Raw genomic sequence first — 27,055 nt, forward strand, 5'->3', positions numbered from 1 at the left:
AGACATAAATGTCTGATGAAAAGAAATGGGGAATAGTCTTCTACCAGTGAACGGATCAATGAATGGACAGTACTTTGTGCTTTTTTGCTTTGGTAGGTCTCAAAGATAAACAAGCTATCAAGACATTAAACAGCTACTGACTGTTTGTGCCCTAACTGGGGCTACTCTGTGCAGTTGAAGCTACAGTGTGTGGAGAGTGTGCTTTCGTTGCTGTTTTAACAGTATTGGGAACTGGCAGAACTTGCCATTACAAAGGACAATAATAAAGACTGGAAATGGATATTAAGGTTTATCCATTGGTTTGCTCTTCTAAAGTTTTGCTCTTCTAAAGCAGCAACAGCCTTTAGGAGAGCAGCTTTAAAAAATCCCAGGCACTGAGTCAAAGTTGTCCAGTAACAGAATAGGCTTTAAAGAGCAAAGAAATCAGAGGAGAATCGAATTCACATACGTGATTCAACTGTCTTTACAAACATCATACAGTATAATTAGGGACACTGATTTTACATATTAACGTCAGGCTGAATGCAACTTTCCATTTCACCTTCTAGCTAGCTTTGAAACAAACTTTTCCATTTTCACACTGTTGATTTGGATCACTAATGTACATTATATATGTAATGATGTTTCCTGCTTTTGCTATTTGTCACTCTCCATTCGTAACACCTGAGAAATGTCTTAACGGCTTTGGCCCATAATACATTCTGTAATCGTAAACCACCTGTTGTCACAGAGTGTTATAAGACCTCAGGAAAGTGTTACGATACAGCACATCCTATTTGTACCATTTTATTCGAGGTGACTAAATATGTCTGTTGCAAGAACGTTATGAAAGTTTTATTGCAAACTTCCAAACAAATCACCTGACAACACTGTAAATGAGGCAACTTTAAGACAATAGAAAGAAAATACTTTTTTCAAGTCTTTCTGGAAAATTATTGACATACCAATTTTGTAGCATTATTTGAATTGTGTGTTTCTGCAAACTAACTTTATAACTGGGGTAAAAATTCAGCTTCAAACCTTCTTATAATGCCTTCTAGGGACTATAAATTTTAATAAGCTTAATCATTAATTACCTATGGCCTGCGTATTAAAATAGTACATTTGCTTTGATTAATACAAGAGATAGGAAGTTTTGGGGTCCTGTGTTCTGTATATTTTCTAGGTACTTTTCTATTATTAAAGTATTAACATTATTGGATGTGACATCCAAAACGTTTGATAAAGCAATTCAAACCAGAAGTGGGATAAGATCCACAGGGGACCGAAGCCTTCAAGACGAACGAAGCCTTCCCTAATTCAGACACACTGCAGCTTAATGCAGATGGCAGATATGTTGCATCAGGCTAAAAGTTAAGAGACAATAGCCTTGTCCTGAGGCAGAGGCAGAAGGAAGTACACATTTGAACATGGTGAACAAGGAGGAGTCGTGGGCCTAGCTTTTTGGGGAGGCGGGGAGGAGGAGGAAGTAGTTTTTTTTTTCAAAAGCTAAAAAAGAAGAGCATCTTTGTGTCTGTGTTCTTGAACAGAAGAAGAGGTGTTCATTTTTTCAAGCTTAAGGATTGTCGCATTATTTATTAGCCTGACTATGATTAATTCTGAATTCAAAGTTAGAAATTGTAGTACTGTAACTAACCGGGAAACTACCACAACTGGTACAGTATATGAAAGAATCGCATATCAAAAGAACAGGGCTAAACTGAAGCCAGGAGTAGTCATAGCTACTCATAGCAATGTGCTTCGTTTTTAAAAAGCATAGTTAGATCATTGAGCACAAACAACACTTGGGTGTAGCAAAACAAATGTGGTTACCCACAGAATATTCTGTTTTTGTTTCTTAATCTAAAAATAAACACATACTATATATGTGAGACCCTGCCTGCAGTGAACAAGAATAAAAATAAGAAGAAACAGAGCACTACTGATTAGCTTTTGACAGCTGGATCCTAGAGTACTGCCAGCTTACTTGATCCAGTTTGATATAGGAATGTCTCTGATGCAGTGGTTTTACACTGATTTCTGCTGTCTGTCATGTTTGGGGACAGATGCAGCACTACAGCAGTTGAAATTATGTGGGGGTTAGACTCACATTAGCTGCAGAGTAGCTCCAGACTGTGGACCATGAGGATTGTGGATTCCACCAACAAGGTCTTCTCTGCTTCTGTGGGAGTCCCCTGCCCCCTCCAGCATCAAGGTTTCTTGAGTGTCATTCTGGGAACTCTAAGTAATCAAGAAGAAGAACAAACCTTGACTTACTAAATTAGCACCCTGACAGATTTCGTCTGAATAGACAGTAAAACATGAAAGTGCACAAGAGGAAACCAAGAACAGGGACACTGCTTTACCTAAAGACTGGATTGAACAAGCTACCCAGCCATGTTGTTGTAGCTGATGCATCTTTCAAGAAACAAGTGGATGAAATCCTGTGATCAGCTAACAACTAACTACCACGTGGGCTAGACGGCTCCAATGGTGTCCCATTGTTATGTTAATATCAGAGTTCAGTTTATTCAGAGTTCAGTTTGTTTGTCATATGCACAACTGCAAGGAAGTGCTTAGTTGCATGCATGATCCAATACAACAACCTTATTGTTGCTGTTGTCCTGTGTTTAATTGGTGATTCCTTAATGGGAATTAAACACAGAACAACAGTAACGACAAGGTTAAAGTTCATACGTTCATAAGAAAGGATTAGGTTGCTACAGTACATGCAGCTACCTGCAAGATTTAGTTAAGAGGTACAGTAGCTCAACAGCCAAATCTATGAGACTCCTGTACCACCGTAGGTTTGCAGTGGCTTGTTCTTTTTCAAGCTGTATGTTACATACAGAATGAGCCTGTATTATACTTATATATTTACACACTGATGCATAAAATAGCCTAAAATGATTCACCATAGGAAATAAGAATCTGCATTTCCTTATGGCATATTAAGAACTGCTGTTCTAGCTTTGTAGTTACAGAATGCTAATGCCTACTGTTCTTTGAAAAAAAAATTGTGTAACAAAATACAGTACATTTACAATCAGTACATTTACATTTGAAAACGTTTGTGCTGCATCTATGCAACAAGGTTTATATAGTCAAATGCTCACCTTTGTTTTTATGAAAATGTGTGCTTGAGAGCTTTGAAAAGATAATCATGGGACAGTATTGCATTTTGTTCTTTTCTTATTTATATACTTTAGTTTCAACATCAACTGAACTCTGTGTGACTAGTGTAGAAGTACACAATGTTTTCGAAATTTCAGAATCTGTGAGCGAGCTCGCAAGTCCGAGGTCGTAAGATGCATTCTTCGATCTGACCACAAGAGGGAACAACACACAAAGAGAATGTTCCTGCGAATGCGGGCTCTTCTTTAAAAAAAACATTGATAATAACTACAGAATACTGTCTTGGGTGATACCAGAAGAAAAGAAGAGAATAAAACCCAAATAAAACTGTACCATGTATCGCAGCAAATTAAAACAAACGTCATCTGCTTCACTTCCCTGTGTACCTCTTCTCTTCTGTTGTCTGAAAATGAGAAAGTTAAATTCAGCACTCATGGTTACTGTGGGTGCTTCACATGCCTATTTTTTGTTCAGCATACCTAAAGAGATTGCTTTCTAATTTAAAGGACCATGTACACCATCTGAAATGGGACCAGAGGTGTAAAACAAACATCTTCTTACTTGTACAACTCAGGCTAAAAGTTCCACCTGAGGTCTGTGACTGTGATGTGAATTACACTTAATTCTCATTCAGGACAGCACTGAGTTTCTATATGCCAGTTTCACCACTCTTTAACACACACTTTTGCTCACCTATTTTTTAACAGCTTTTTTTTTTTTCATTTTGTACCCAACCAATTTGGAATCTCCAATCAAAGTTTTGCGTCTCATTTTTTTATGTTTTCTGTACTGCAGTCCTGCATCTCATCTTTGGAGACATCACAAGCTCCACAGCACCATAAAGGAAGGTTAGACCAGACACAGAGGAGCAGAAGGGCAGAATTGCCCTCTAATTTGCTTAGATTTCTTCATGGGAATGCACAAGAGTTAGTTGTGCAGACAGCTGAGAGTGCTGGCTCTAGCAACATAACCCAGGCCTGAACCTGCAATGTCTCTGCCAAAGCTCTTAACCTGAGTATTGAAGTGAAAACCCTAACTAGCTGAGTCACTCAGGAGCTTCTCCTCGCTCATATTAATGTAAGCACATCAAATTAACATGATGTAAGTAAAATCCTCACAGGCATTAATCATGTGGACTTCATCAGAGTAAATACTGAAGCACAAACCAGAGGACACAAGTGTATATTGTACATTTCTGGGTTTAAAGGAATATCCTACACTGATGGGCTGGAGTCTCAGTAGTCTTGAACAGAGAAGAATTCAAAGCGACCTGATGCAAGCATTCAAAATCTTCAGAGGCAGCAACAACCCAGTGGTAGTCTTTAGAATCAACAGAAGATAAAAGCACGTACCGTACATTTCTGGATTTAAAAGAAGATCCTACAATCACAGGCAGAGGTATTGGAGTGCTTAATGTATTGCATGTTGAATGTCTTTTTAATCTTGAACAGAGTAGACGGGTATTTAAAATATGTACTGACTCACTGAATTCTCTTTTTTCCATCACTCACTTATATAGTTATATAGTTTTTTGGTGCATCATCTCTGAGATGACATGCAGCCCAGAGAACGTAATCTGGACCAACTGTGATTCAAAGACACAAGACATGACACAAGATGTTAACTATAAGTAAGGCTTCCTATTTTGTGACTGTTCTTATGTTCTTATAATCTGTCTTACCTGAAGACAAAGCAGACGACAATAAGAATCAGAAGGCACACAGAGAAAACTAGTATGAAAATAAGGATCATCTGGGATGGGCCATCTGGAAATAAGGAAAACGAATCAGACTTAAATCCTCAAGTCATGAATTCTTCATTAATATACAACTCTAGGGGAAACCACATTAAGTACAATACCTCCTGTTTCTGCATAGTATCTTATATAATCAGAAAAAATGCTTTATATCCTTTGTTAGTAATTTTTAGTTTAGCAATTGCAAACTGCACTTTATAAATTAATTGCAATCAAGCTTCTAACACTCAAGAAAGTACTGATAGTGCTTTTTTAGATAAGAACAATCTGAATGCTGGACAATTGTATGTTAACCATTGTTAATTCTTACCGGTTACTGACATTTTATTACCACTCTAATTATATATAGCTGGTTATTAAGAATTTTAAATGGAATTTTTAGCTCTTTAAAAACCTAAAGTGTCGCCATTTTATCCTCAGAGAATACTTTTGTCATATGGTTGTGAAATTGGCGTACTCTTGTTAAAAAAATAGCAGGACAGAGCTACACTCCCTTTTACAAATTTGTTTTTGTTACCCATTACTTTTTTGGCAATCTGAGCATTGTCAACATGGAATTAAAAAGAGTAAAAAGGCCATTTTTGTTTAGTTTTTATTTTCTGTAAAAGGGTCAGGACATTTCAAGCTGCTCTGATAAAAGAACAAATATATTAAAATACTTTAATTCCAGATAAGCAGTGCTTGGTTTTTGTATACCAACTCAATGAGGCGCAAAACATTTTTTGTTGCTTCCTGTCCTATCTTCTGTTATGTTTTTGCTTTTAAAAGAGCACAAATTGCTAGATACACGCCTTTTTTTGTGGCATTTCTTGTTTGCATTGTCGTCTTTTCAAACAGTATAATAAAAGTCTTCCGAGGTCACTCACAATAGATGGGCAGTGCTTGCAACGAGGACTGCTGGTTGGAGACATCATTGTAGGCTATGCAGTAGTAGGACACCCGTTCAGCATTGGTAACAGTGATGTTCTGGTCGTGCGAAACGAAAGTCTCCACTTTGCGATCATTCACTTTGTACCACCTGTAGCGGTTCACAGGAGGGTAACCCTTGCTACTGCACATCAACCAAATCATCCCCTTGGGGGTCTTCTGGCCACTCAGGTTGTACACGACTGTGGTATTTTTGGGAGCATCTGGGACAGTAAAACACAAATGTATGGTGATACAATACAATTCTGAGCTGGATTTGTCATTTCACCACATTTTGTAAATTACCTTTGTTACATATTCCCATGGTGCTTTACAGTATATTATTGTATCGTTTTATTCATACAAAAAAAAGAAAACAAAGCAAATGTAATACACATTAAAATGAAACAAGTACAGGTTTATTCCATGCTGAAAAGAGAAGAAATGAAACACAACGTTCCTTTTCGTTTATCGTGTTGCTTTTCTTCTCTTTTCAGCACGGAATAAACCTGTACTTGTTCCTTTGCAGCCTACGCAGCTACCTACCGTTGGTGAAATACATTGTAATGGCTTCTAAATTTAATTAGGATAGAAGCAAAGCTAAATTAGTGTGTGAAGTGTATTCTATTTTGTAAAGTTCAGTACAATTTTATGATTAGATGATGTGGCAAATACTACTGTACATACTGTCTAATAATCAAAAGCTATTTGTATTTTATAAATGTTATACATGTAACTATATTCATTATTTAGTACAGTATATGCAACTGAAATGTGAACCAGAGCATAGAAGTAGAAACTCCAAGTTGACAAGACTAAATAACTGAATCCTGTAATAATGAATTTAGAAGAATATGGGGGGACTTGATTGAATCATCAAAATTCTCAGGCATTTATAGGAATCCAGTGGACGTCTTCATAATCAGAGGAGCAATTGGAAATTACTAAGGAGTACATCTAAAACTGAGAACAAGAACAATTGTGGGAGACTGGAATTAGCCTGTTCAAGAAATGAAGCTACGAGTGATCACCAGTTTGATTAGCTACTAGTACCCCAGTGAGCCTATGGCCTTCTCTCAAACCCTTCCTTGTGTCTTTAATATTTCCAGGAGTGTAAGCTAACGAGCTTCAAACTATTTTAAGATTCATGTTTTAAGTTGCTTACAAATCCACAAGACCTGTAAACATGAAATAGCTGGTTTCAGTGTTTCTAATATAATCACCCCCTTAATGAAGTGATGTTCTACTCTATTGAAAAGTCTTGCAAACTTGGAATATGTCCTTTGCACAGAGACACTTACACCATACTTTTAACTCGGTGACTGCTGATTTGTTTTCTCCAATGTCATTCTTCACTCGGCAGAAGTACTTTCCGCTGTCCATGAAGGAAATTTCCTTAAAGTTCAATTCAGCCCCCTTTCCCACTCTGTGCTCCTTGTGGTCTGTGATTTTGAACCAGGAATATTCAGTCACTGGCGGGTGTGCTTGTGTTTTGCATGAGATCCTCCCTTCCTGGTTCTCTCTAATCTCTGTGGAAGGATACACTACCAGAGATGTGCTTTTAGGGGCATCTGTAAGAGGGCAGAGAGGGTGCAGAATTACTTTATGATCTATTTATTCATAATTGTATATGAAATTATTTAGTTAATTGATCATATTAGAAACCAGTTCAGCTAAAAAATACACAAAACTTTAAATACAAATAAAATATGATTTAGTTAACCAGTAAGCTAAAATTAGGGAAGAGAAAAGTCATTATATATCAAGACAGGAAGTATAAGAATTATGGGAGGCGGTCCTGACTCCCATGTAGTGCGTAGTTTAGGACCCTATGCAGACGGTATATTCCGGAAGAGACTGGAGAAGGGCTACAGGGAAAACAAGGTTAGGAATGGAAGGGGATGGGGAACAGGGGGCGGTGCCGACTGTGATCTACAGTAGGTGCATGGGGGGGAGCGCAGGCAAACAAGTCCAGATGAGGGAAGTCCAAGTGGGAAACCAGGGTGCAGTCCAGGGTCCAAGTGCTGGGAGATCCATTCAAGACAAACGATTAAAACCAGGAACGGGATCAGAAACTGGAACAAGGAAGTTAAAAACAAGGTAACGAGGCCAAGCACTCCGATCCCTGGACTAAGCTGGTCAGGACACCGTTTGGAAGCCTCTGCCCTCAAGCCGCGGACGTGGGGCGACTTGGTGCTAGGCGGGTCTCCGGGCGGAGCCCCAAGCTTCGGGGCACAGGATTTAAATAATACAGGGAACAAGGGGCAGGCGAACGTAATAATGAAAAATACAAAATTCAAAAGAGTCGGAGCGCCCTCTAGAGGAGGGATGACGATCATGACAATAAGTTATATAGCCGATTTATATTACTATTCATTGAGCTCTGCCTGTTAAGGATTTACCAATTTAAAAACCTTCACCTTCAAGGTCTGAAAGGAACAGGTTTGTTTGAACTGAAATAGGTGTTAATAGTGAGGGGTGAATCCAATTTTAAAACTGTTGAAGAGTTCAAATGCATATATCCACATCAAGTAGCAAACATATTGGGTCTTCTGATATGACAACCAACCCCAAACCTGGCTTATGATTAATCAGAGATCTGTTTGATAAAACTTCAAATTTCACCCACCCCTAATCAGCAGAGCCTACAGTATGTATGCCAAAAGATAGACTCATTGCCATAATGGGGTAAAACACTCTTGAGAGTTCTGAGGAGTTCATGCCAATTCTCACCATTAGACCTGTTGCAATACAGTACCAGTGTCGTACAAAATGACAGCAGTGCAAATTGATTATCCTTGTTTTACAGCCCTGGTTACATCAACCGAAGCCTAGCTGTTACATTCACTGAAGATGGTTTCCAGCACCTTTGCGTAAAGATAAACCTTAATATGGCTGTACTTACATTTCACCTTCAGATATTCTTCTGCTTTGGATTTGCCTTCTGAATTCTGTGCAATGCAAACATACTTTCCCGTATCCTCAAACGAAACATGGAAGGCCACGGTGATTGAGTTAGAGGAGGTTGTCGCTCTGTGCTTGCTTGGTACCAGACTGAGCACAGATGGAGGATGGCTCTGAACGCTGCAGTAAATGGTCATCTGGTACCCCTCTATCACGTCACTTTGCAGGGTCAGGTTGGGTGTGATGGGTGGGTCTGTCAAGAGTCACAGACACAGTTCATGCGCTGTTTGCTTGTAAATTGGAACAGAAATACATAAGGGGATCCAATCTTCATACGATATCAGAATTTTGTCCTTCCATTACTAGCTATCCTTGTGAGGGTCATGCAAACCTGTCTCAGAGGCATTGGGAAGGAATTCCCAACCCTGGTCTTTGAGGACCACACTGTTGCTGGTTTTCCCTCCAGCAGAGCTTCTTTTGCCTTAGTTGAACCCCCAAAAAATCTTGATGGAAGTTTTTTTTTTCTGTTGGGATTTTATTATATTTATGAAATCTGATAGTTAAAGGCAACCTCCTGCATGTGGAAGAATTGTCAAACCAGTCAAACCACTTAATTATTACATCAATTAAGAGCTCAGTTATGTAAGAACAAAAGCCAGTGCAATATGGACTTCCAGAACCAGAATTGAGAACCCATGGACTAAGGCACAAGACAGGTTTGAGCTAAGATTCATCCGAACACTTTATACAGACAAATGGCCAAAGCCTTTCAAAACCCAGCATCCTGGAGCTACTGAATGAAGCAATTATACCTCCATTTTGCTCTTGTGCATATTTTATTTTTTCCATTATACCCCTATCAAAATGGTCACATAAAAAATCATGTTTACTCACAGAGTACCTCAACTGTTACACTGGTGGAGTTAACTGCATTTAAGAAATTCTCAACACAACAGTGGTATTCTCCAGCATCATCTGGAGAGATATGCTTCCACTGTAGCTCATGGTATGTGTTTTGAAGCATTACGGGAGACCCAGATTCCTTTCTGTACCAGTAGTATTTGGGTTGTGGGTTGGCACGCGATACACATGTTAAAATCATTGACTGGTTCACTTTCACCGTTCCATTAGGTACACTCATCTTAATGGCTGTTTCTTTGGGGCCATCTGGAGAAGGAAAAAAAAGGCAGTCATTTTAACACAAGGTGAATATGGTTTCAGTTGGCCGAAGGGCACATGTCAAGGAGAAAATTGTGTATCAGAAAGCCTAGTTTTTACAAAGGCGGAATAATGCAGCTGACACTAGAAGTTCATGCTTTCTCGTGATCGCCACAAGGTGTCCTTTTGTATTTTTAGAAGAACTGCATTATGTACAAGAAGTGTATTAGATATGGGGCACTGCTTATTACTATCAAAGATCTAACACATTTCAACGTTTTTTTTCACATTGCTATTCAGATGCAGAAGTTCAAACACTACCGTGAGTCTGAATGGAAAAACGAAAAAACAGTGTTGTATCACAGTAGGTTTGCACTTGATTGCATTCAGATCTTGGTTAGAGAGAAACAAAACACTGTATTTTATGCAGTAGGAGAAATAAGAACAAGAAGGTTCAATAAAAATGATTGCTCACTTTCTAACTACCGTTTGGAAGTACAGTAAATTTGGCAAGCCAATGTGAGATATTAGAGTGAACAAATATGAAATGCGATAGAGATCAACTAATGTGATCTCGCTTTGCTAGCAGTGTCAGAAAACTGGAATACTTTTCAGATTCGAGACAAGGCAGGAAAACAGGGATTTTACTGACAATAGAAATCACTGAAAATCGTATGAAATATGTATCGTATTCAGAATAAGGTAAAGAAACAGGACTTACGCAAAACATTTACGTGTGTTGTATTTGACTTCCCAGTACCCACTGAGTTAGAAACCACACAAGAATAAAAACCAGCATTAGTGTATTCTATGCTTCTGAAAAACAGAGTTTTTCCAGCTCTTATAAATACTTCTCCTCTGTACCATGCAAATTCACATTTGAAAGGATTACTGGAGTCTATGGTGCATGTTAGATTGACACTGGTTCCTTCAATCATGTCATTAGATGGATTCATCACAATCGTGACATTCTTAGGAGCATCTGGAAATGAGAAAGCAATATTATTTATTGTAAAGATACAATCACGAATGTACACGAAGCATGCTTATAAATGTTTTCCATTAGGTTTGGATTTTATCAGGTGTCCTATGCAAGTCAATAGTGTCAATATTTAGATTTTTCCTCTATAGATTACTTTCCTGGAAAATGACCATCTAGTTCTTTCTAGGTTAAATTGTGATGTGATCAAAGCAGTTAAGGGAGAAGATTTTACTTCTTCAACTTCAGCAAACTGTGGTGACACTTAGAAATCTTGTTAGTTGTCTTTTAAAACTGTGTGTTATGATGATCAATAATTCACTTACATTTGACATCAATTACAACGACAGAGGAGTTTGCTATCCCTAAGGCATTCTTTGCCTGGCAAAAATATCTTCCCTTGTCTGCAATTTGAATTTTTTTAAAAGTATATTTGTTTACAGAGCCTATGATTCCTGTTCCCTCTTTAAACCAGGTGTAAGTCAGAATTTCTGGATTTCCTTTGCTAGAACATGAGAGAGTAACTTTATTTCCTTCATTCACAGACTCAGGATTGATAGTAGCTGTTGTCTCTTTAGGAGGATCTGTGAAAGAAATACATTAAAGAAGTTAGTGCTGGAGAAATAAGATTATTTTTATGCACGTATATCTGGACTGCGTGATATATTCACAAAGTGTAGTGGGAAATTATGTAGGACGCACAACTTCACATCTTTGCAAATATTTGAATTAAATTCGATTACTGTTCATTGACTAAATGTGCACAATTCATAAGGTAGAAAATGGATATCCCCTTTAAACTTTGTGGAAGATTTGTGGAAGATAATTGCTTTTTTATACCAAAATAACAAATAAACCTACAAAACAGGCCCTCTAGAATAATACACAAACTACAATCGAAATATTAACATCTTGTAATGATAGACTCAGGCTGCCCCATGACCCTGTATTGTGTAAACACCTAGAAAAGGGGTGTCTAGATGCTAGATGTGATGAAAATGAAACATTTTGAAATTCCCCTCCCTTAAGTTAAATTGACCAGAATTGTATTAGTATGTGTACAGTATGTAGTTTCAACTATTATGAAAACAGTCATACAGCAAATACAACAGTGTACAGTATACAAAATAAATAAAATACAATTTAATTATAATACAATGCAGAAAACACAGCTGACGCAAAGTTCTCATGAATAGCCTACTTCCTGTCTCGAATTGCACGAATCAAAGAAACGTCTTGTCCTACGAGTATATATGCGTCAAACTGGTCACTGTCAACCCACCTCTTCGTTTCTTCAAAATCTCGATTTTTAACTCTAAATCAGGCACTTTTCTTCATTTGCTGGAGCCACATGGAAAGTGATGCTACACAATAAAGATGGATCCAGCCTGCTATAGGCTCTATAATAACTTCCTAAAGTGTAGCTCAAGAGCATGCCCCACCAGATTAAAATTTGCTAAATTTCCCCCATTATTCGATTCTTTTATTTATTTTTCCTTAACACCGACTGCATTTTAATAAAAAAAATAGGAGTGAACATGAATCTTTAACTGAAAGCTAAAGGTTTTAAAAAACATTTTCAGATTTCTTCATAATATCTGTAGGTTTACATTCAAGTACTTAAATGAAATAGGTATAATTTTTGGTTATTTCTGAAACAAACAAGACAAGATTTATGTTAAAATCCAGACAAGGTTACAAGTAAAAATACTTTTTTATTTTGTTTTTTTTTTATCAAAAATGGCTTAGATGGTGCTGAAGTTCTGTTTTACAGCTTAATAAGAACTTTCTGAAGCAATCATACAGTATGATATCTAATTATGTTGAGCAGGGAGCTGCAAAGACCCAAGCAGAAGTTAATTCCATTCGGAATGGGACATGTGAGGGAGATATACAGTACAAGGCAAAAGTGTGTTAAAAAGCACAAGGGAGAGGGAAACCTTGACAACAGGTAGGAACACAAAAAATCAGGCTGAAATGAAAATATGTTGACAAATTCTAGGGAAGGTATGGAAGGCATTAATCTGTAAATGAATGTAGGTGGACATTAGTTAATCACTGGGGTAATTTGTGAACCGTGTTTATGGATTTTTTGGCTTCTGACATCCTTCTGGTAGTGAATCTTTGAATCACTGCCAAGAAACAGTGACAGAAAAATCGATACAATCATGACTGGAAGGGATAAAATTAAGAATTCTTGACTTGGAGAGACCTTTGATCTTCATACTCACTTTCTAAAAAATTAAACTATATACTTGTATGTTGTGCCCATGGACTAATTTAAAACTTATTTAAAATAAGTCAAGGACATATATTTATGCACAGTATATCGACTGAGAAAACAGGGTGTTATTATTCCACACAAAGTGAAAGATAAGAAAGGGATACCTACATAAAACTCTTAATTGTACTATGTCTGATACATCCATCCCGACTGCATTTTTAACTTCACACTTGTATTTATCTTCATTATTTGTATAAGTTATATTGTTGATGTTGAGGTTTGAGTCTTTTCCACTGATGACTTTGTCATTCTTGTACCATGTGATGGTGACAGTGCTTGGATTTCCGGTTTCAAAAAGACAGACCATCTTCACATCCACGCCTTCTGTTAATTCCTTAGGTAAGTCTGGAGACTCCTTAATGCTGGTGTTTTTAGGTTTGTCTGATGAAGTAAAAGAGAGTTAAAACACATCACACACTGAAGGAGAGAAAGCATATTTTTTCCCAAGTTATACACTTTACTGTATATGTTATGAACAGAACAGAAACCAAACTAAATTGGGGTTGATTATATCAGATACAGCATTCTTACCACCTGATACCCTTACTGCAGTTAATAAAAATAATTATTACACTTATATAGTGCTTTTCTGGACACTCCACTTAAAGCTCTTTACAGGTAATGGGGACTCCCCTCCACCACCAATGTACAGTACCACCTGGATGATGCGACAGCAGCCATAGTGTGCAAGTACGCTCCCCATACAGTAGCTCTCAGTGGGAAGGAGAACAGAATGATGAAGCCAGTTTATAGATGGAGGTTATAAGGAGGCCATGATTGGAAAAGTCCAGGGGGAAATTTGGCCAGGATGCCAGGGTAACACCCCTATTCTTTTTGAGAAACACCCTGGGATTTTTAATGACCACAGAGGACCTCTGTTTTATGTCTCATCCAAAGGATAGCATCTTTTGTACAGTATAGTGTCACTATCACTACACTGGGGCACAGACAGAAGGGTGAGTGCTCCCTACTGGCTCCACTAACACCTCTTCCAGCTGCAACCTCAGCTTTCCCAGGTTGTCTCCCATCCAGGTACTGGCCAGACTCACACCTGCTGAGCTTCAGTGGGTTTCCAGTTGTAAATTGCAAGGTGATATAGTTGTGGGCAATTATCATAGACAAAACCTCCACTGATGATGATCCTGCTAGAAGAATGGGATCGATTTAGCTTGCAAATATTTCCCACATGCATATCATGTGGTTTTCAGGGGTGGTATTTTATCCCACAAATGACTAGGTAGGTCCACTGTGTGCGGTATATTCAGTGTCATTGATTATATTCTATTGATTTATTGTATGCAATATAAACATGGAAATTTTGCAGCCTTTTTCATGTGTTTAATGGGTTCTGAAGCTGAGGATGAATCTCTACTGGGATGTAAAACCAGTTTGCTGCAGTAAGGCGTGTTTGTGGACCAGTTAGTGGCATGCCTCCCCTTGGACCAAAATTAGTAAAAACTGTCCTCTAATAAGTTGAATGGAGACAATGGGTTGTAGACTGCACCATTATTTGTATAAGATATTAAGCTGACCTATCAGTCATGCATAGGATTCTTAACCCTGATTACTTGGTTCCAAGAGATCCCATGCACTGTTACTAAGACCAGAAGCTCTAGTGTTCCAGATAATGACCACTTTGCTTTTTTACATTCTGACCACCCCAAGTTTCCTCCCAATTAGATTGCTAAAAGACTTTCTTATTTCATCAGACTTGTTTTTTACTCGGACTGTTGGAGCCGAATGGCTGCCACATGTCACACAGATGGGTAATTCAGTGCTGACAGAAGTGGGTTCGTTCCAATATGTGGGATCAGGGAGGGATGAGGTTTAGATGAAAAGTGGTTTATCATGACCATTATTGTACTGCATATTATTACTCACATAGCACATCCAGAGAGAAGGCTTCCGATGTTCCATTTCCCACCTGGTTGAAAGCTATACAGTAATATTCTCCAGAGTCATGTCTGGAAATGTTTTGAAACACTATGGTGGAGAAGGTGTCATTTTTCCTTAAAACGCCATCCGTGTACCAGTGGTAAATGGTGACATTTGGGTTAGCAGCCTCCACTTCACAGACCAGTGTCACCCTGCTGTCTTCTATTATTTCAGAGATGGGTTTGTCAGTTTTTACTCTTACCACTTGAGGGGCAACTGTAAGTAGATAAATTCATAAAATATATTTTACTGTTGATTCATCAGTTACATCTGTAATGGTATATCATTGCATTCCATAAACAGTAAAGGACAGTGAAAGCATGAAATAATTATAAAAGGAGCATAAATCCACAGTAAAAGTGCTTCATCGTGAGCCCATTCCTCTCTGCGGGGATGCCAAGGCCAGTTCAAAGATGGCTGTCCTTATACAAATGTGGTGAAATACTGACCTCTACAGTTACAAGCTGGTTACAAGACAACGTCAATAAAAAAAGCCTACTGCAGGTTTGTCTATCAGGGTATCAACTTCCTGCATAACAGACATAGCTATGAGGGTTCACAGTGTCACTGATGGGTGATGGTGGATCAGCCATGGTCCAGACAGTCCTGGGCACTTCCCATAGTAGCAGATTTCACTTCTCTCTAATGTTTCATAGCCAGAATTGTTCCTGGTGGTGTCATACTGGTTGGGTTCCAGTTAAACCCACCACACTCCTTTCAATCCAACAGTTCAATTCACTACTTATAGCCCCTTGCAGATTTTCCTGCTTACTAGAGGTTGGACCATCCAGAGCAGAGCCTGTTTCCTGAAGGAGGATTCAACACACCTCTGGCATTTCTTTTGTTGCACTGGGAGTCGATATCTACCCTGGACAAATGTGCACACAACAAATCTACCACTTCATCATGCAAGATCATTTCAGTTTACCAAACAATCCCAGCTTATATTAAACTTCTAAAGCACTTTCAAGGTCTTCAAAACTTACAAAGTCTTTCCCTCCTCTCAGCTGAGTTGCATTCTCACTAATTATTCCAAATCACAAAACAGGATGTTAACATTCCAATATCAGGAACTCATCTCTACCTTACAACAGAATACCAGACTTATTGAATCCTCTACTGGCCATTCTTGTAACTGCATCCTTTTAAAAGCCCACCACACTATTTATGAATATGAATGAATGCATTAGTAGTTGCAGCTTTTGTTCCATGTTTATGGAAACACCTTTGCACAAGCAACATACACCATTGTACTCACATGTAATGTTCAATGTGATGGACCTGGCAGCACACTCATCTTTGCTTCCCTGAATTTGACATGAAAGGGTCTTCTGATGGCTCTTCCATGTTGGAGTAAAGGTCAGATATCTAACCTTAGAGCCTTGTTCCACTTCTGTTGGATTCTGTATACCATCTGGAGGGTATTGCCACTGGAGACCCTTATTACAAGAGCCTTTAGTTCTACAAGTCAAGCTGATGTTTTTTCCCTCATGGCTGACCGGGTTTCCCTCAAGACTAATGCTACAAGGGTTTTCTTAAAAAAAAATTGAAAACAAAAAGAGCTGTTGGATTGGACTGAGGGATATCATATTTTGAACACACAATTTCTGTTCCCAGTTTATGTTTGACTGCTTAAGTTGTTCATTAAAAAGAGAACATTAGAAAACAGGACATTTTTTCAATGAAAGGAAAATTAAAATAATGAATGTGAAGTTTAACTATGAAATGCTGCCTTTAGGTAGACTTGAGTTTCCAGTGATGTAGTCATGTTCCTGCTTTATGCAATCAAATAAATATCTTAAAAGTAAATGGAATAAAGTTACTTCAATAGTATGATTAATTTTACTTTTTTACCTCACAAAATAGAATGTACTCCTGTTCTGGATATTTACCATGGAGTAGATTTAAAGAATTCAAAGACAATATCATTTCCTATTAATATTTGTACAATATTGATAGTGGGACCTTCTACTTGTTGTTATTATAACTCAATTCACAGATTATAATCTAAAATGTTTTTTTTCTTCATTGGGGAATAAGGAATACATCAGCACACAAACTGGAATAAAAGGAGAATCCTTCCAAAGAGCACACAAAATCCTATGTAAGTGGAGGTTTTATGAGATTTCTTCTTTGGGAGGACAAATTCATTCTACTTGTTTTAGGGTTATACAACTGTAAGTGGTGAGATATTAATTATAAATGAATCCATAGTCAGGCATGCATTAGATAATTGTTCTCCAAACATTTAGCCCAGGCTAGGAATCTAACACGTGTGTTAAAAACTTAAAGTCAGTTATCATGATATTGCTACTTTATTTTAAGTTGTTCTGAACTGTAATGGATATGCCTAGCAAATGACTTACCTTTGACTGTAAGCAGAACTCCATCGCTCATCCACTTGTAAGTAGAACCCACATAGTACCTGAATGAATACTTTCCAGTATCTTCTTTTCTCAAATCACTCAGCTTTACATCACAGGGTGTAAAGGTTTCAGCCTTTCTTATAAAATTAAGGTCACCAAGGTATTCAACACGTCTGGCAAATTCTGGGTCCACAGATGATATGATATCGCTGAATACAATTGTTCCCTCAAAATCCTTCTTCTCGTTATTGTATATTGCATCCTTAAACCATATGATGCGCTGATGGTTTTCTTGAGACTGTATTTTATTCATTGGTTTAAAGAAGCATGGCACTACTACACAAGAGCTCTCATCCACTGATATGGTGGTATTTGGAATTTTTAAACGGGAAAAGGAATCTTTGAAGTAAAAAGACAAAACAATTTAATGGTTGTTTGTAAAATGAATCAAATTCTTTTCATTCTCTCCAAGCAACATACTTCCACAGGCATCTAGTTATTGGACTCGTTGTGTGTTATGCAGCACAAAATGATAAAAATCAAATAGAAAATGCAAAAAAGCAATAGCATTTTGAAGTCACAAATGTTTCTCTCCATTTAAATGTGTGTTAATCTATGGAGTGATCTCCAGTGCTGTAGCTTTGTTTTTTGCTTTCAGGACATGTTGTGTAGGAGGCTGGGTACTGTTAGTAATTACAATATTAAAGTATTTATTTTTGATATTATAAGAATGCAACACCACTTTAATGACAGAACATATTTCAAATAATATATGTTCTTAAGTGAGAAATGTTTGTTAATAGTAGGGAAAATATTTTTCCATTTGCTTTTTAATACAAACTAATTTTACTAAACAGTTTTATACACCTATTAGCAATAAACGTAATACATTTTATTTAACTATTAATTAACCACTATGTCAGCTGGGAAGAAAACTGGGAAGAAAACTGTCTTTTACAATGATGCACTTGCTAAAATGTTTTTGTTAAGATGAGTAATATAAAAAATCTGTTTCTTAAGAAACAGTGGAAAAAGAACAGCTCAAGATTTTTAACAGTGAAATAAAACAACTTTGAAGTACATTGGATACAAAGGCAGGAAAGACCCTGGTAAACAACCTCAATAAAAATGTATTTTAAAGAAGGTTTTAGCACAGATCTAACATGCTGTCAAAATCTCTACTAGCTCTTATGGAAGAGAACAGAATGTCATGGGTCTTCTGGAGAACTTCTCTCAGAAAATCAATATTAATGATGAAAATAATTTGATGTGAACAAAGATTGTAAGAAAATACAAAAACTGGACTACAAAAGTTCAGTGGATTTAAGTAATAGGGTTTTAAGAGTTTTGCTGTAATGTCATTCATTATATACCCATTTATGGATTGCTTCCTTATGCCTTTTTAAAGCTACAGTTGGCAAACAGCTCCTATCTAACTATCCACTTAGAAAACACTGACCATTATCCATTACCATTTTGATTTCAACTTACCATGAAACAGGCACAGCATTATCAACAAGAAGTGAATCATTTTTCTTTTCCTCGCTCTTGAGTTTTAATCACTCAGGACCTAAAAAAGAAACATTTATTTTGAATCAGACTGTCAAGTTCACTAAGATGTGAAACGTATGATAGCTTGATCCACACAGCCCAGATAAACTCTAAACTTACGATGCCAAAAGTGTGGTCTGTGAAATTGCAGAAGGTGTGATTCTTAGGGAGTAAAACACTGTAATAAGAGTTTCATCTTACACTCAGAGACATCTGACATAAATGGCCATTCATTATAATGTATGAAATGGCAAGATTATTAAGATTATTCACTGAAAGATAAAGGAATAACTAAAGAAAAAACACTTTCGCCCATTGAAAACCAATGCACAGTCATAGTTATTGGTGTTTTGTTTGTTTTATTCTGTGTGTGGGTTGTAATTTGCCTATTTGCCTTATAGGTTTCCCCTAATTTTCTATAGAAAACAGATTTTAAGATAGGGTTAACCCTATATATAGTTTATATAAAAGTGCTTTTTTTGTTTCATAGTCAATCTTAGTTTAACTCATTGATTGATCCCAACACACTGGACAACTCAAAATTAGGAGATGGGCTTTCCCAAGTGTAAGTTAATGATATTAACTAAAGCTAAGGTGTGTGATCATCTCCACACCATTTTAAATATTTCTAAGTGTTATTCAGTACTTCAATTAACAATGGTTAAACTCCTTGCTGGAACTCCTAGCATTTGACAAGTTACAAAATGTTGAGAATTTTCAAAGTCTCTTAATGCCGTTAGAAATCTCATAATGCTCTATACATAAGCATGCCTAAATTACTAAAACAACTGGGTTGAAAACTGACCAATATTGTCATTTTCATGCCACCTAGCTTCAACATCTTTTGAAATGTTATACAACAGATGAAGAGAAGAATGTAAACAGCAAAAATTCCACATATTCTTGGAGGTTTAATGACATCCTGAATACCCTCAAAGCCTGTGTTGACCAGCTAAACAACTCTGGCTATCAATAAGCGGTACTTTTTCCAGGGTTTTCACAAAACGGTGATCACAAAACTGCATCTGAGTCAACAAGCCAGACATTTGAGGATCTAATGTATATTGGAGTTGTCGTTTCAGTTCAGAAGAATAAATTCTTTTCAGTTGAAGGAAAAAATGCTTTTGCTGGTAATTACTTTGACTTTGACTCAGAAATGCCCCCTCTCATCTGTAACCTTACATACTTTCCATATAGTTGCATTGGATCTTTTAACTGTAAAGTGAAGATGTTACTTTCTTCTCACTTATGGTGGCTTCTTTGGACAAGAACAGATGTGTGTGAATCATTTTGGTTAACCAGCCTGGGCACAGCTGTCACAGACAGTGATAAAAGGAGACACACTGCAACGGAATCTTCTTTCAGAATAACTAACCACTCATTTGACTAGACTGTTCACTTACAGCTCACAGAATTGAGATTGCACTCAAACAGTCATATTTTGTATTGAGCCAAAGCTACTGCATATTTAAATTGCGTAATAAATGAACATAAAGTAGGTGAAAATCAAAACCTGTCTCTTTGCACAAAACCTGACTCTTTGCAATCACAAAATAAACAGGTTTTAAATAAAAGATTTCAGAATTGTTCATTTATTTTACTCAAGAACTAGTCTGCCAGCCTTGATCTTCTTGAAGGTCTTAAATGGAGGTACTGCCTTATTAAATTTGTTATTACTCTTGTTGAAAAACACAATCCCAAATTGTGATTTGCTCTGCTTACAGCTGTGACCTAAAAGTTAAACTGGTCTAACAATATCACAGTTCATACTTGAGAGGAATCCACCCAGAGGGTAATTCCTGTTTCATTTCTTCATTTTGTTAGAACATGTGTAAGGTCCAAAGCAGATTGCAGGTGAATGTACAGTATTTGTAAATATTATTATACAATGTCGGGAATGAAATGGAGTTAGAGCGTGAGGATTACACTAATATTGTAACGAGATCTTTAATTTCCACATGCATTCAAGAACTCAATTTAACATTCTGCTGTTTCTGCAGGTTGGATGCAAAGAAACATACTGTACAAAAGTTAATTCCAAAAAAGTAGTCAGAAAGAAAATGTAGGTTGTTTCACATGTGAGCTGAATAGATGTCATACCTTTAGCTCATAAATGAAAAGGGCTTAGCATTCTAAATGTTCTTTTGTCTTCTTTTCAACATGGACTGAACTTTTGGACATTTCTAATCTTAAGAACAACATTTCCTCAATGTGGCATCCCCTGTCATTCAGTGCATCACTGGTTTAGAAATTCTGGCCCTGATATACTTTCATCAGAAACCTCTCTTGTGTCAGAGTCACCACGCAGCCACGCACTCACTACCACATTCCAATGTGCACTGTTCACCACAATTAATCTATTATCCAACCACTTTCCACTTTCCTCCCTACTCAAGCCCATCAACCGCACTACTCCATGGTCACTATTGAGGAATCACTCACAAAACCCTACTCTTTCCTTAGTTAGTTCTCTCCAGTGATTATTGACCTTTTGGAGAACAGATCTTAGCCCTACTTCCACTACAGATTTGCTCAACGATCGGGATTTTGATTACTGGATTTTCCCTTCTCCTTCTACCCTATATTCTAGCCTCACGCAGGGTCCAATATACTATCTATTGGCGGACCGGATAAAATAAATTAAAATAAAAAAAAACTGTGGGCGGAGCGGTGGGACTGTGGCTAAGGATCTGTGCCTGTGGCTGGAAGGTTGCTGGTTCAAATCCCACGGCTGGCAGAGGAATCCTACTCCGTTGGGCTCCCGAGCAAGGCCCTTAACCCCAGCTGCTCCAGGGGCACCGTACAAATGGCCGTACAAATGGCTGACCCTGCGCTCTGATCCCAAGATTCTCTCCCTGTCTGTGTGCCTGTGTGTCTAATGGAGAGCAAGCTGGGGTCTGCAAAAAGACAAATTCCTAATACTAGAAATTGTATATGGTATATAAAGTGATCTTATATGGTAAAGCATATTAAAACCATAGGAAATCACAGAAAAGACCATTTAAAAAGCATTGAATAACAAAACCTCAACAAACCCAATCCATTCTGCATCAGGGCAGCACTCTGAAGTTAGGGTTCTGTTATATGGGTAGGTTCCAGTTTCAAATCTAAACTGTACCTTTTAGAAAGGCATTTCACTAAGATTGCTCTAGCGAAATACTCTAGCGAAATTAAATCAATGCAAAGCCAAAGTAAGTCACTTTTAACATGAACAGAGAACAGATAATATTGCCAGATAGTTTTTATCCTGCCTTGCATCTTACTTATTTGCGATTATTAATATTAATATTTTAATGACAAACAAATGCTGTATATTACAGTGAAATTCATACTCACACATTTTAATAAATAACTCGAGCTACACCTTGACTAAAAGTGAATTAGCATGAATTTTAGTCCTAAATATTGGAAATTACAGAGGTCTTTATCCTCCACACACTTAGTAAGACAGTTGGTCTTCTTGATGAGTTGACAAGTCTAGCATGAGGTACAGTAATTTAAGCTGAAAGAGTACTTTCTACATTAAAATCATTTTTAAAACACAGAAACAAGCCACTGTATAATAGTGCATGGATGCTCTAGTGCATGAATGGGTGCATTGCTCAGCATGTGTCTGCATGAAAAACAGGACAGGATCTTATCCCAAAATAAAACACTCCCTCTGGGTTATGTCTTAAATTGAAAAGTGCAAAGTATTCTTGTTGCAGTGTCACTATAAGCTTTTTGGTCTACTGTAAACTCTATGCCATCATCCTGGAGCTCCTCACCTTCAGCATGCACAGCAGTAAAACCAAGATGAATAACACACACACACACCTCTTTTTCACTGTTTTCACAGTAGATCCGCATCACTGCTGCCCAGCTGCATTTTTCTGTTTGTGTCAGTCTTGAGGATATTGGGTTGTAATTTGTCTTCAGTTTCTCACAGTTTAGGGGACCTTTGTCACAAGTTCTGGTTTATTTCAAATTCTTCTGAGACACACTAATGTGCAAATTTACACTTCTAACAAAATTAGATAAATACATTTATTTATCATTAGAATTAGTCAATAAGTCAATAAATCAATTAGATTTGATTGGTAAAAGTGATGTATTAGCCACAGTACTCCATATTTACAGTTTAAGCTGGAGTTGCTGTGATCACATTAATGAACATTTGCTCCTTAAACTGTAAAAACTCTGTATTAGTCAATGTTGTTTATGATAGTACAAAACATAACTGGAGTAAATTCTTGATTTTCATAACATACATATAATGTATTGTAACCATGAATGTCGAAGACTTTTGCAAAAAAACAACAATTTGTTTAGTCAAATTCTGGATCCAAGAGTCATGAAGCTGCAGCACTAACAACCATATCACTGCCCTGACCTACGGTACAGCAAGCATGTTTATCTTATTATCATGAAGCATAGACTGTTTCTATCTAATACGCCTTTCATTGGTTCTGATAGAGGATTTATAAAGAAAATGTGAGACTTGGAAAATGTACTACAGTTAGCTACAGTGACATCAACGAGAATAAGAAGAACCATGAACTTTAACTTACCTCTAACTTGTCTGGTACAGCTCGCAAATCTTATTTTATCACTGGTGATGCTGGGTGAAAATGTTTGGACCAACAATACTGCATCTTGCTCAACAAAAGGAGGAACCCTTTTTCTGTTTAGCTTTGCATGTTTAATGGCGCAAAGAAAAAGCTTTTCAGGCTGAAACTTTGGCTTCCTGGTATAGTTCACAAGTGACTGGCTAAGACTTTTGCTTCCCCATCTCACACTTAATTATCAACAGTGGCTTCAATCACAGCTGATAGGCAGCTATACTCACAGGAAGGCTAAGCACACAGTTGGTAGTCTTTAGAGATGAGTGTCACTCTAAAGCCTGCAGCACCTCATCATCTAACATGAGTTAATCAGACCTCTTGTTTCATACTGACCTGTCATTTCTAATTCTGACAAGGATTCTTTCAGTTTCTCTTTCTCACAGGCTTTTTATTCAATAGGCCAATATGTCCATAAAATACAACTATTCCTAGTTGAGTCTCTATTTAAACTTCTACAACCAGCTCATAAACCAATATGAAGTGTTGGAAAATAATGTCCAGTGCCAGTCATGGATTTTGGATGTCCTCTCACATACAGTAGATATTTGATTTCCAAAAGACAAAACTTCATCAACTAGGCCTCTGTACAGTAATACAAGAAATGAGGGTGTCATACAATTTGTAGTTCTTGGCTGTCTCTCTATGTCTCTCTATAATTTTAAATTGTCAGTACTTTTAACTTACTGTTTGGACTGTATCAATGTGGTTTAGTCAGGAACCAAAACATACAGTCATTTTTGAAATTGTATTGTTACTGAACGTATGTGTCCTGCTTGTATTACTGCTGGCAGTATAGTTTAGTGTGTAATCTCTGGTCTTTTAATTGGTGGGTTGTGAGTTCAAATCACTGTTGCAGACACTCCTATTGTAGTTTTAGTGAAATACTTTTCCCCAGCTGTTGCAGTCCAGCTCTACAAGAGCATTGCTGGAGATTAATCCCAGTGATGAAATTGATACAGAAAACTCATTAATTTTAGCAACTGTCAGTTAATGGCAATAGGTGGCAATAATTCAGTCTCCATCAGTAACATGAATATACTTTGTCCTTATCAGTTTCTGCTGTCTGCCCTGACATTTTTCTGCACAGCAAACTAAGAGTGGGAGGAATCATGCTCCACTGCTTTTGAAATATACTTCATTCACGTTCAGTAAGCAATGTTTTATTACTGATAATATGATTCCCTTTTTAAAAACTTGAACAAGCGAATCAAAATGTCTCTCAGCCGATATACAGTAATTCTTTTTATTACACATATGATAATGCACAGTTTTATAGTTCAGGTTTTATAGTTTTATAGTACAATGTAAGCCACAGTTAGCTAAAATCTTCCTGTTTAGAGGAGTCTAGCTGGATCACAAGGTTAGCATAATACTCAAAGGGATGTTTAATGAAACTGAGTCTCCATTACTGCCACCATAAAATACCTTTAACAGTGTTTGTGGTTTGCAGTTTGAAGAAGACAGTAAAGAGTTGTGAATATTTTTCCGACCTGTTACTTCAGTGGTTATTCACAGTGCATTTTGAATACCCCAATACCTATGAATACTGTTATTGCTGGACATCTTTACATCTTTTCTTTTCTGGGCCAAAAAAAAAAACTTAACTTCCTTTAACAATTAGAATACAATGTTCCCTCCAATCCAGGAAGAACAATTGGAAGGACAATGCAGGAACTAGTGCAATTTTACACATAGTGCATGGATGGAAAACAGGATAAGATCAAATGAGATTTAGTATCCAACCATCCATTATACAAGAAACGTATTCCTGATAAGGGTCACGGCAAACAACCAGAAGCCCATCCTGCAATCACAGGGTACATAAGAGGACCATATTCTGGGTGGGACATCAATTTGTGGAATGCAGATGCAAGCGCATGGTAAGCATACACAATGAGAAACACCGATTAATCAACCTAGCATGTCCTGAGAAAGGGGGAGAAAATTGGAGTATTTAAGAAAAATGCACACACACAAAGGATGTTGCACCAGCGTGCACTGAGCACTGAATAATAGGAAAGATACCATTGGCCAATGGATCAATGGCCAATTAATGCAAAGCTCCTAATAATTATCCCCATAGGCTTTCCGCAACACTCTCACTGCATCCTCCTCCAGCTCGTCCAACGAAGCTGTCAGCATGAAGTACATGGTCGTGAATGACTTTGTCATGGATTTCACCGAACCAGTGAGAGCAGTATCTACAAGTTTGGCACCCAGGCTCCTCTCCTTCTCCGCCAGGGCCAGCTTCCTCTGGATCACAAGTTTGCTGATCTCAATCGACAGCTCCGAGGTCCGGGCTGACTCGAGTTCTGCCACAGGCAGGCGCGCCTGCTTGGCAAGCCTCTCCAGGGACTTATTGTCCAGGCCGAAGGAGTCGCGGGCCTTGTTCAAGATCTTCATCAACATGTTGACGTCAAGAACAGAAGACACTGTTGGGAGGGGAATGGTGGATGCTCCTCCTGACAGAGACGCCGCTGTCCACACCACAGCTTTGAAAGCAGCTCTCTTCTTCTTAAGGATCGGCACAGAAAAGGTTGGGAGAGAGAAAAGCAGGGCATTCATCCTTAGCTCCGGAATATTCTTTTCCATGGCTTCCAGGAGGTCCATGAACTCCAGCTGGTGCAGGGCTGAGCTTGAAACTAGGAACACCTGAGGACTTTTCACCCCCTGATTCTTAAAACTCTCCATGATGGACCTCTTCTTCTCCAGTAATGAATCAGACGAATCCGTCACAGATGTAAGCAGGATGAAGTAAAGCTCCTTCTCGCCTTTGTGAAGCTCCTTCCATAAGGCAGCACAGGCCACTGCCAAACGCTCAGACACGGTGAAAATGAGGGAACAATAGCGATTGACCTTCACTGTTTCCAGATATTCATTGGGATTACATTCATTGCTCTCAGGCATGGACAGATCCCAGATTCGTACATCTGAGTGTTGGGGGTGAGGATACATTATAGGTTCTTTGTTGGTATCGGCAGGACCAGCATGGGCTGCCCCTACATCATCATCCCCCAAGCCTCTGAGCGAGTTAATGAAAGTCATCTTCTCTGGCACTCTCTTACCAATCACTGCAATGTTAAGACAATTGCTCAGCAAGTCCTCCAGAGTGGCTTTGATGTCAGACATGGTATTCTTATCCAGGGAGTCCTTAATAGTCTGGAGAACTTTGCTGTTCTTCAACACTTCAGCCATCATGAACCTAAAAATAAACATTTCAGAAAGAGCAAATTCTTAGTCCTTCTGATTCTCACGTATTGTATGTCATAGACAAATGTGAACAAATTGATTGCATGGATATTTCAGTCTACAAGCTGTCAATCAAGTCACTTCTGTAAGGGTTTTAAAGAATAATTAATAAACAAAAGCAACTGTTATTTAATCCTGATTAACCACTAATATCAAAGGTCAATGTTTGCCATTCTGTGATGAGCACATTTAACAATTGTCCCATGCAATCTCTCATTAGTTATCAAATAATTAAAGAATTCTAGTGCA

At 37.8% G+C, this 27,055-nt stretch overlaps 2 protein-coding genes across 2 annotated transcripts in view; both read right to left on the reverse strand.

Annotated features, from left to right (window-relative positions):
• The window catches only part of LOC102687463 (B-cell receptor CD22), a 30,808-nt gene extending 7,144 nt beyond the window's left edge, over nt 1–23,664 (reverse strand). The window contains exons 1-15 of the mRNA XM_069184877.1: nt 23,504–23,664; nt 18,894–18,972; nt 17,403–17,801; nt 16,295–16,570; nt 14,983–15,252; nt 13,210–13,482; nt 11,144–11,401; nt 10,560–10,820; nt 9,575–9,847; nt 8,682–8,933; nt 7,078–7,347; nt 5,737–6,000; nt 4,796–4,880; nt 3,448–3,517; nt 2,090–2,220 (exon numbers count right to left, since the gene is read on the reverse strand). Of these exons, the coding sequence (XP_069040978.1) occupies nt 2,090–2,220; nt 3,448–3,517; nt 4,796–4,880; nt 5,737–6,000; nt 7,078–7,347; nt 8,682–8,933; nt 9,575–9,847; nt 10,560–10,820; nt 11,144–11,401; nt 13,210–13,482; nt 14,983–15,252; nt 16,295–16,570; nt 17,403–17,801; nt 18,894–18,933 (3,122 nt within the window). The 5' untranslated portion in view covers nt 18,934–18,972; nt 23,504–23,664. The remainder of the gene's footprint in view (nt 1–2,089; nt 2,221–3,447; nt 3,518–4,795; nt 4,881–5,736; nt 6,001–7,077; nt 7,348–8,681; nt 8,934–9,574; nt 9,848–10,559; nt 10,821–11,143; nt 11,402–13,209; nt 13,483–14,982; nt 15,253–16,294; nt 16,571–17,402; nt 17,802–18,893; nt 18,973–23,503) is intronic.
• A 1,138-nt stretch (nt 23,665–24,802) lies between these two features.
• Nucleotides 24,803–26,758, reverse strand: irgq2 (immunity-related GTPase family, q2). Its single transcript, XM_006641643.3, has one exon. It carries the CDS (start codon nt 26,753–26,755, stop codon nt 25,622–25,624), a length of 1,134 nt encoding a protein of 377 aa, XP_006641706.3. The 5' UTR covers nt 26,756–26,758; the 3' UTR covers nt 24,803–25,621.
• Between the last annotated feature and the right edge of the window lie 297 nt (nt 26,759–27,055).

This window comes from Lepisosteus oculatus, chromosome 27 (assembly GCF_040954835.1).
Source record: "Lepisosteus oculatus isolate fLepOcu1 chromosome 27, fLepOcu1.hap2, whole genome shotgun sequence".
In the NCBI taxonomy this organism is placed as follows: domain Eukaryota; kingdom Metazoa; phylum Chordata; class Actinopteri; order Semionotiformes; family Lepisosteidae; genus Lepisosteus; species Lepisosteus oculatus.

Coding starts and splice junctions, on each gene's coding strand:
- irgq2 (XM_006641643.3), bottom strand. CDS start 26,755: ATGATGGCTGAAGTGTTGAAGAACAGCAAAGTTCTCCAGACTATTAAG.